We start from the raw sequence: 9,672 nt of genomic DNA, 5'->3' as shown, positions 1-9,672 counted from the left end.
AAATTAATGATTGTTTTATCACAAAAAAGAATTCATTGATTTAATAAACTAAAGACATGGTTTAGAGTTATGTTCAGTTATCAGCAGTGGATAAGGAAACAAAGCGTGGCACCAATTAACTCTAATTGTGCCTTTTTATGCAACATGTGATGATAATGATAATGACAATAATACTAATAAGCAAAACCTCCACACCAGTTCTTACCTAGTGGTGGTGGCGCAGGAATTACATCATCACCAAGAGAAACTGCTTGATGTGGGACAGCAACTGCATCATTTGAACCAATAAAATGTCTCCTCTGGTCCTTTGTAGGTCCAGGCATATCATGTTTGAGGGGCTGCACACGTGAAAAAGGTTGGACTTAAGACACCTATGTGCACAAGTAATGCATTGTTTGGGTCCAAAATTCATGATAGAATCGCTAACAGTACTGCATAGACTGATAAACAGCTAAAATTTTATCTGTAACTTTGGCACAAATGTATTTCTGAAAGAAAAGAATTAGAAAAAAGAAGAAAAAGGAGAAATACAATTTTCAACTATTTTCATCAACTAACACCTAAGGTGACACCGTGACAGTGACAAGGAATAACCAGTAAGCCATACAGCTTTATCCAAAGATAATAAAAGTTAATAAAATCTGGAGCTTAACTCTGAGCGAATCACAAAGCATATGGGGTATTATTGGTACCAAGGATATACTGGATAAATTCTTAGTGATTCTAAAGGCTTAAAACTACACAATGACGGCTTTCTGCAGCACAGAAAACAAGATAACTAAGAAATTTGTTCGGCCTTTCATGTTATAGAAGTGCTGTTAGTCAGTATTTTAGTTGGCAACACATTGCAATATTAGTTAAGAAGAACAATTCACACTGACTATTACAAGCACTAATGCACCCAGTAAAACTAAATAACATAGTCTTTGAAACATAATATTTACCAATTACAGGCAACTTGTGTTAACCAAGGCTTCTTTAAGAAAATAGAGTATGCAAAGTCAGGTTAAACATTCAAAATAAATAAATAAATGAATGAAGTCAAGAAAAAGGGCAGAGAAATTATGACTCATACTAAAATTTTTTGCATGACATGTCAAGCAAAATTGCTTGTGTTAACAACAATAAAAGACCAGTAACATACAGGTTCACTTCGTGAATAGAACCTCCCTTCAGCGCTTGATATTGATCCTGCCTTACAAGATATTACTTCTTGACAACACGGCTGTTCTAGATTGGTATTCTACAATATTTACAAATGAAATAAAACCAGGATAAGTTCACGAGATTGAAACAGCAGGAAAGAAATAAGGAAAAGAATATTTCATTTTGATTAACTAGTCTAATTTAATGAAAGAAGAATAAACAAAATTAGGTAGATGTTGGAAAAGAAATTGATAGAGCCTACCTTCTCACTAGGTACGCTGGCTTGCTTGCTAAAATTTATATCCATATTACTTAGGTGGCTTCGCTTCCTCGATGACCCACCCCCACGAATCGATCCATTACCATGGGTCGATGAAATTATGAAACTACCACAGCCTGATACCTCTTTAGAGTGGTTGTCATTATCCAATGCACTGCAACCCCACGTGTACATGACATATTTTCTCACCTGGTTAAGAGAAGCACATTAAGTTAGCTCAATTAAACTAGAACTAAAGCAGAGAGAAAGTCTCAACTGATTAATAGAACATAGGCTACATGTTCCTATGAGAAAGAAATTACTTTATCCCAACGTTCTTGAGCTTTTCTTCTATTTCTGATCCTCCGTAAAATGCTATCTTCATTGCGGAGCTTTTTTATTCTGAACTCACACTACAAACCAAACAGGTTAGGAATTTTGAATTCATTGGATTAAAAAGCATCTTAGGTTTCCCTTTTAAAAAATCTGAGAAAAGACTAATAAAAGTACCAAAAACTTAGGGACTGTTTCAAGCAATTAAAAAATTACTTATTAGCCTGGAACTAATTTATGAAACTAAATATGCTTTTCTGGCTGGCAAAACTGTAACTAGACAACTACTCATGTGCTTTCTATGTCTAGTTACAAATAGGCCCTACATTTTCACAACATAGTCAAGCACCCTATGTAACAGAGTAAAACCCTTTTTGAGGATAGGGAACTCAGAATAATTACTTACACAAGTATTTTGTAATTATGTTTAAATATTGATAACGTGAGTTATCAACTTAGGCCAGATTACATGTTAATGGACATCTATGTTTCTCAAGGAAAATAAAGAACAAGAAACATGCCCTCTATCTCCTTTACTTTAGAAACAAAAACTTAGATGCCGAGAAAGAGGCAAAACAAGGAATCTCGCTATATTAGCAACTTTAAAACCTGGCCACAAGCTCTATACTTAAGTACAAAATCATGCTTATGCCAAATCATAACGTGGGGAACTCAGGTGACCAAGTGGAAGGGAAAAATGAGAAAGCAGGTAAACAGTAAGTCACACTTATTTGACAAGGGGCTATGTGACCAAAAACTTGTAATTTTTTCTCTGCATTTGGTAATGTTTGGAAAGAAAAGGGAAAGGGTATGGGGAAAAGGAGGGGGAGGAAATAAGAGTATCACAGTATCCCTGCTTTGGATGTTTTAAAATGAGTGGAAAGGAAAGGAATGGATATATCATTTTCCTGTATGGTTTAACTGACAAGAATGGAAAAGACTAGTTGTATGCTTCTGCAATAATGTCCTCCGTTAATGAAATATATGTATGTATGTCTCTGTGTGTGTGTGTGTGTGTGCACATGTGCGCATTCATGACTGTGTGTAATTAAAATTTAGCAGTATAAATTGTTGTACAGCCAATTTAACAAGGTTCCTCTCCATCCAAATCCTCCCGATTTGGAGAAATTGCAAACACTGGATTTTTAGAGGAAATGGGGAGATAAACATGCTCAATGCATAACACTCAAGAGCATGAATATTGATAACGAATCCCTAAATAGTTTTCTAAAATAACTTAAACACAAGTGTCATAAAAGGCTCCTTTCTTGTATAAACTGCCAACATTCCAACTTTTTATAGCTTTTTTCTGAAGCCAAAATGTCAGAGCATTAACCGACAACTATCGCTTTATTTTGCCACCCCCACCCCTAGAAAAAATTAGCTTTAGTTTGTATTGCATATAATCAAAAAAGAACAACATTAACACAGGATCACATCCATTTATCCTGACTAACTACAAACTTCTATTTTCCTAAATTTGACACTGATGTAGAAGATAATATATAAACATAGTCTTTTAGGCATCGTGATCTCACAAATAGTTGACAAAGGTAAGGTCTAAGATAGAAACTAAGAAATTCAAACAACCTTTAAACAATTAAAAAGGCCTATGATTTCACATAAAACAACCTAAATTATCAAAACACAAAAGCACAGCCCACGCCTAGAAAAACTAGAACAAACCAAGATAGGTTAACCACTAAAATTAAAGGAAAACTGACTAGAAGCATCTTTCTCTGCATCCTAAAGATGGGTAAAATATAACTTAACACTATCAGGTCTAGATAATATAAGGTCCTTGATCATCTACACTTAAATCTTTATAATTTATCATGAAAACCAAGGGGGAAGGTAGAAAGAAAGAACAAAATGTAAACTCAAAAGGGAGAAAAATTACTTGCACCAAGAGATAGAGAAATATCCCCATACTAATGCAATATAGCCCACCAAGATCCGCAAGGAAGCCCACTGCAAGTGAAAAAAAGAATATTGCTTTAATATATCAGAGTAAAGATACACTTCAATTAATCTAGCAGAGTAATGCAACACTCAGAACAACAACTAAACTTAAGCCATATGCTTTCAAACTATATCTAAGAAATGGTTTTGTTAGCTTTGGTATCTGATGAAGTCTAATTTAACAGATGAAAATTTTCTTGCCCCACCTCTTTGATCATATTCATCAAAGAACTAAAACAAGGAAGAAAATTTTGAAGAGAAAAAGAAAGAGCAGAGAATTTGGCTTCATTAAACATTTAACAGGGCCCTGAAAGGTAGAAAACAGCATAGGCATAAGATCTATAATATGCACCTGATTAAGATAATTAGTAATAAAGTATGTCCCTCCAGCAAAGTGGAACAAGAAAACAATATTTCCATTGAACAAAATTGTCAAGCTCCTTATAAGTCTTAAAGTCTATGCTTCCAGAAACCAAAGGATTCTCCAAAAGTGAGGGAACTTTTGCATTATTCAGAATGAGGTAAGTATCTTATCCTGCATTCCTTAACTACAGCTCACAGAAACGTCTGAAATCCATAAGCATGGACTTGAATTCGATACACTTCTTTTCTAAAAATTATCAGCGGTAGCACGATATTCTTTTCAAGATTAGAATGGGATAAAGATATGAAAGGTCAGAGGAAGATTCCAAGGAGTAAGGAAATGCCACATGTTGAACCTAGTAAGTTTCAACCTCAAAAAAATGAAAGTTCTGTAAACCAGGGTCAAGCTATCAAGACAGATATACTTTGTTTATATTTTGGTCTTGCAGCCTTTTAACTAATGACACAATTTTACTGAAGTTACAATTTCTATCTCCAGAACAAACTTTATGAAGAAGCAACATTCACCATGCACAAAGAACTAAAAGAACTAGAACAATACAAATGATTGAGCTCATCTTGGTAACAGACTACTTTACTATTGAGAAATCAAAGGGTACGGCAAGGCAAACCCATCCTTGACTAGAATATAGAGGGATTCAAAATGGAAATGCAAAGCACTTGAAAGCCGCAATTAGAAGTCAATTCAATTAATGTACAATCTTCTCCTAATAGGAGTTCATCAAGTAAGCCAAGTTGAGAAAGTGATTAAAGATATCTGAGACTGTCACCTTAAAATAGTCTACAACACTCCCAAATGTCAAACACATTTCCAAATCATCTTATTTCAAGAGGTTGATTGTCTTAAGTCTTTACATTCCTGCCTATAGAAGTATCAATTAACAAAGTAAGAGACATCCAACATTCTCCAACAAATGAACATACTAGTGCCAAGAAGTCAAGCAGCAGAAAACATAACCAGAAACATGAATATCATAATATAGAGTGTCAAATATCAATCTTCAATAATTAAGTTGATAACCAGTGAAACTTCAAAACAAATTTGCAATTTACTTGAAGAAGACCAATCTGGAAGGAATCTGCGTGATCCTAATACAAGGTAAATTTGACAGAAATTATTTCAGAATCAGATTCTCCAGGAATATGGTGGCATGACAAAGATATTTGTAACATATGTTCACAAGAACAGACAGATAATCAATGTTATCTACAACCAATTACCAGGAGATACTGCAACAATCTATCTACAAAAGAATAGATTGCTGACACAAAGAGAACCAAACAATCATAGAAAAAAAAAACAACACTAACAACATTCAATAAACTGCCTAAAGAGCTGGCAATTTTGGAGATAGTTGAAAAATTAGTTATTATGGAAATCTATCATGCCGTAAAGGAAACCACTTGTTAAGGGGTTAAGATTACAAATAAGGCATGTATCTTCAGCCAGAGCTTTAGGAATGGAACACCTTGACTGATATCCAAACTGTCATTACAAATTTAATAACTAGATGATATAAAGTTTATAAATATGTTGCTAGGATTACCATTAACGATATAGTGCTGAATACCATAAATGTCTAGGGAATATCATAATGGATGGACAAGCATAAAGTTATCAGGTTGCAGATGATAAAACATGCCAAAGACTGAATCAGAGATACACAGGCAAAGCAAATCACTCACCAGCACCGATTATATTTTGACGTTCAATCTCAATGATGTAGGAAGACAGATAGTTGATGTATAATGTGGTGTTGATTTGTCCATTACTAGTACTCTCAAGTGACGCCTGGAGCTGAGAGGTCTCACTCAAACTTGAACCCGGAACAAATTCATGAAACAGAGGCTGGATTAGCCTCAGATCATTTGCACTGCGGTATACGCGAGGAAATAAATTGAATATCAATATGTTTGTGTTCACTCCTCTGAATGTAACCGGTGTATTATCAAAATTGCTTCCGTTCTTCAATGTTCCACTAACATAACTTACATGCCCTCTCCCAGAACGATCCTTTGCAGTTACATTGAACTGAAAACCAACAGCACTTGCAGGACTGTTTGGAAGATCAACAAACTGCCATGAAATGGACATAAAATCTTGAGTGAGTCGGCAATCGCTGCACTTGAGAGTTATGGTTGGCCCCAAGCTTGTGTTGCGACACGAAAAGTTTAGAAAATTTGACAGAGGAAAAACTTTTCCTTCAATGAAGCCAGAACTTCCGGTAAGTAAGGTAGTAGGACGTTGCAAGTTGGAGCAGCTCATACTAGAAATAGCGGTCATATTAAATTCCATGTCATTCCTGAAGGAGGCTAGGTCAGGTGCATTTGTCGCTTTCACATTATGCACTTCAATGGATCTCTTTTCTATGATTTGGTAAAGCAACCTAGAAACAATCAGGAAGGGGGGACGGTGATAAGTCAATGTGCATTCATATGTCAAAAGGACATGAGAAAAACATCCATAAGAATTTGATTATCGAATGATTGCATCAAGTAATTCATATGCTAGTTGGAAAAGGATGCTATCCTCACTCACGCAGCAAACAACCCAGTGAAAAGTATCCAGCTTGCAATGGAGAAAGTTCCACCAAGTTCTGTTTTCCGTTTCACAACCAGCTTCTGATCATCCTACATAAAGAATTATAAAAATTAACGCAGCATCATGTTTTTACATCAAGAAAGTATGGAAAAGTTCATTCTTTATGAAAGAACATGCTAACAAACCTTTTATGAAGCCAACATTGTGATTTCAGAAATCAGAATCATTCCTTAGTTATTAGAATCTCAAAGTCATCTTGCTATACTATCATACACAATGCTATCTTTCAACTGTCCTAAGTAATATCCACGTTACCAGTTTTAAACAATAATACTCCCAGTTCCAAGTGTACAAAAATTAAGTACATTTCATTCAAACACAGTAACGAGGACTTCTTAAATTGCTAACAGATACAAATCCCTAGGTCACCCCAAATTTTCAAGACAATCTAAAGCACAACCAACTTACTAAATTGAGCCGTGCTATCACCCTATACATACTTGTTAACTTTAAAAAAAAAAAAAAAAACCACCCATGAAAGATACATCTAGATTAATTTCAAGCGTTGAAAAAGAAAAGAAAAGAAAAAACCTTATCAGTTATCATTAGCGACTTGATTTAGAACCTGAAACTTTCAGCTTAGACATCTCAAGTTCGAATCCTAGAAAGACAAGGTACCTTTTTCGTGTTCGAATGTATCAAAAGAAACCCAAAAAGAGAAAAAAAAAACCATTACTCAGAAGAGAAAAAAGGACTAACCAGCCAATGCCTGGTGGCAAAGCAAACATCCAAGCGACTAATCCACCATCTGATCCTAAACCAAACATTTCTTCCGTCACCAAGCTTTGTAAACCTTAAGAAGAAGCAAAACACGAGCCAAGAAAGCAACATTACAAGAGTAGCTTCCAGGAACACAGCTTGAGACTGAGTAAACTTCTTGATTGAATCAAATGAGAAAATGGTCTGAGGAAGCGACACCGCATAGTAATCAATCCCGGAATCAGTTTGTATAACTGAGCTGCCACCATAGAGAGTGCAGCTGTTGGCTGTGAGGTTGAGAAAGTGGCCAACTTGACAGGCACAGTGGCTGCCGTTGTACAAGAATGAGTTTTTGGGACAGGACATCTTTTTAAGCTTCAAATTAGCATTGTTTAGATTAGTTCTGAAATGGGTTTTCAATGAGATCTTGAAGGTTTTCTTTTTCCTTTACTTTCTCTTTTTCCTATTTGGTGGGTTTAACTTCTTTTCTGTTGGGTTATTCTATATTTTTGTTTGGGGAAAAAGAAAGATTTCCAGACAAAGATTCGGGGAGAAGGAGAAGGGAGAGGGTTGGGTTATGTCCGAGGGAAAGATGTTAGAAATCGTGAGAGTTTGGGGTTCTGTTTTTCGGTTAAGGAGAATCAGAGTTGGAAGGAGAGAGAGAGAGAGAGAGAGAGAGAGAGAAAAGCTGTGAAGGAAAGAAACGAATGTTTTTGAGAGTTTAGACCACATGACACGGTGACAGAGCTAGAGCTTGTCTTTTTTTTTCAATCCACATCTTTCCTTTATTTTTCTTTTACAAAAGGTCTAAACTTCGATATTTCAAAAAGAAAGCTTATATTTTCTTTTGATGAACAAGAGGAAGAAATGGACGACGATGCTGATTATGCATTGACGGCGGTGGGGGGCCACTTGAAAGTAGGTGTGCCAAAGCGTGAACTCAACCAAAGGCAATGTGAAAATTTGTTGTTGAACGGCTCAGAACTGGCCAGAATTGGGTGCTTTTTCTCAAAGAATCTCTCTCTTTGTTTCCGCTTTTACAAAGAGAAATCTGATTACAGATGGCATTTATTGACTCAACTAAATCGCCTTGTTGTAAAGGAGATGATCCCAATTTCCCAAATGAAAATTACAGGGCAGCTGAACGAGGAGATAGCAACATTAATATCAGTACAACACATTAATTGGTCGCCAGGAAGAGGCCATAGCCATAGCCATAGCCATGCCAAACTGTGTGCCAACAATGTTGAAAAGTTGCCTTGGCTTAGATTCGACTCATGGTTTCTTTAGTCAGCAATGAGAAGCACAAAGAAATCCAGAATCCAATTCCAATTTTTCCCAGCATTGGAGCAGTTGCTCATAAAGACCTGACTTTTACTCCTCGTACGTTCAAAGAGAAAAAGTCAATTTATGAAAGTCGTTAGCATTGCAGGAGTACTTTTCTCGTGAAGACCACCTGCCTTACTCTTTTGAACGCTGAATAAACGAAATAAAAGTCAATTTTAAGAAATTCAGTGATCAATGGTAGGGTGAGCCAAAACATTTCCAACCAAATAAAATCCATCTCAATTGAAGTTTGAGTTCCATCTTTTCGTTTGATTAGAACCATTTTCGGGGTGTTTGGTTTTATAAATATGATTATTTTGGTCAATTCGACTTAGTTTATGGTTAACGTACTTGAATTAATATAAATTTAAATTATTTTTTACATATTATTATATGTTTTAATTTTTATATTATTCAATAATTATATATTAAATTTAAAATATTATTGAATATACTTTAACATGTTAAAATTTATATTTATATATATTATCTTAAAATTTAGTAAGATATCATAAAAGATTTATTTCAATTGGATTTTTTGAAATCAATTGAAATAATTCGATTTTCAATTGATTTGGTTAAGTACAATAATTCGGTTTCCTTCAATTTTTCACTTAAGGTAAATTCAATTTTTTTTATTTTTAAAATTTTAACACTTCACCAACCATTTTCACACATCTAATTAACAGTTTATTTTCATTTTTGCAGAGAAAAAATTACAAATTAAAATATAGAGAAACAAGAAAATAGATGTCACCGGGGAAAATTTAAAACCAAAAAAGAGAAACATGAAAGATATGTGGCAACGATGAAATTCATTTTGTAAAAGTAATTGCCATTAATTAAGACTTTTGGTTTATAAAACAAGCTAATAAACTTATTTGCAAGCTACACTAGCTCTCCTATTAATGAAAAATGTTTTTTAAGATACCTTTTAGCATAAACAAAGTGAATTTTTTTC

At 34.7% G+C, this 9,672-nt stretch overlaps 1 protein-coding gene across 2 annotated transcripts in view; it reads right to left on the bottom strand.

The window, feature by feature from the left end:
• The window catches only part of LOC110414742 (uncharacterized), an 11,271-nt gene extending 3,056 nt beyond the window's left edge, over window positions 1-8,215 (bottom strand). The window contains exons 1-9 of one of the 2 annotated variants that reach the window (XM_021426131.2): window positions 7,521-8,213; window positions 7,386-7,440; window positions 6,624-6,715; window positions 5,771-6,471; window positions 3,639-3,709; window positions 1,729-1,818; window positions 1,409-1,615; window positions 1,145-1,243; window positions 206-338 (exon numbers count right to left, since the gene is read on the bottom strand). In XM_021426131.2, the coding sequence (XP_021281806.1) occupies window positions 206-338; window positions 1,145-1,243; window positions 1,409-1,615; window positions 1,729-1,818; window positions 3,639-3,709; window positions 5,771-6,471; window positions 6,624-6,715; window positions 7,386-7,440; window positions 7,521-7,654 (1,582 nt within the window). In that variant the 5' untranslated portion in view covers window positions 7,655-8,213. Of the gene's footprint in view, window positions 1-205; window positions 339-1,144; window positions 1,244-1,408; window positions 1,616-1,728; window positions 1,819-3,638; window positions 3,710-5,770; window positions 6,472-6,623; window positions 6,716-7,385 lie in introns of both variants that reach the window. The other variant, XM_021426130.2, reaches the window with a different exon arrangement.
• Between the last annotated feature and the right edge of the window lie 1,457 nt (window positions 8,216-9,672).

The sequence above is a fragment of the Theobroma umbraticum genome, unplaced genomic scaffold (genome assembly GCF_002168275.2).
Source record: "Theobroma umbraticum cultivar Fairchild unplaced genomic scaffold, ASM216827v3 scaffold_147.0, whole genome shotgun sequence".
NCBI lineage: Eukaryota > Viridiplantae > Streptophyta > Magnoliopsida > Malvales > Malvaceae > Theobroma > Theobroma umbraticum.
This window is presented reverse-complemented; position numbering and strand designations above follow the sequence as displayed.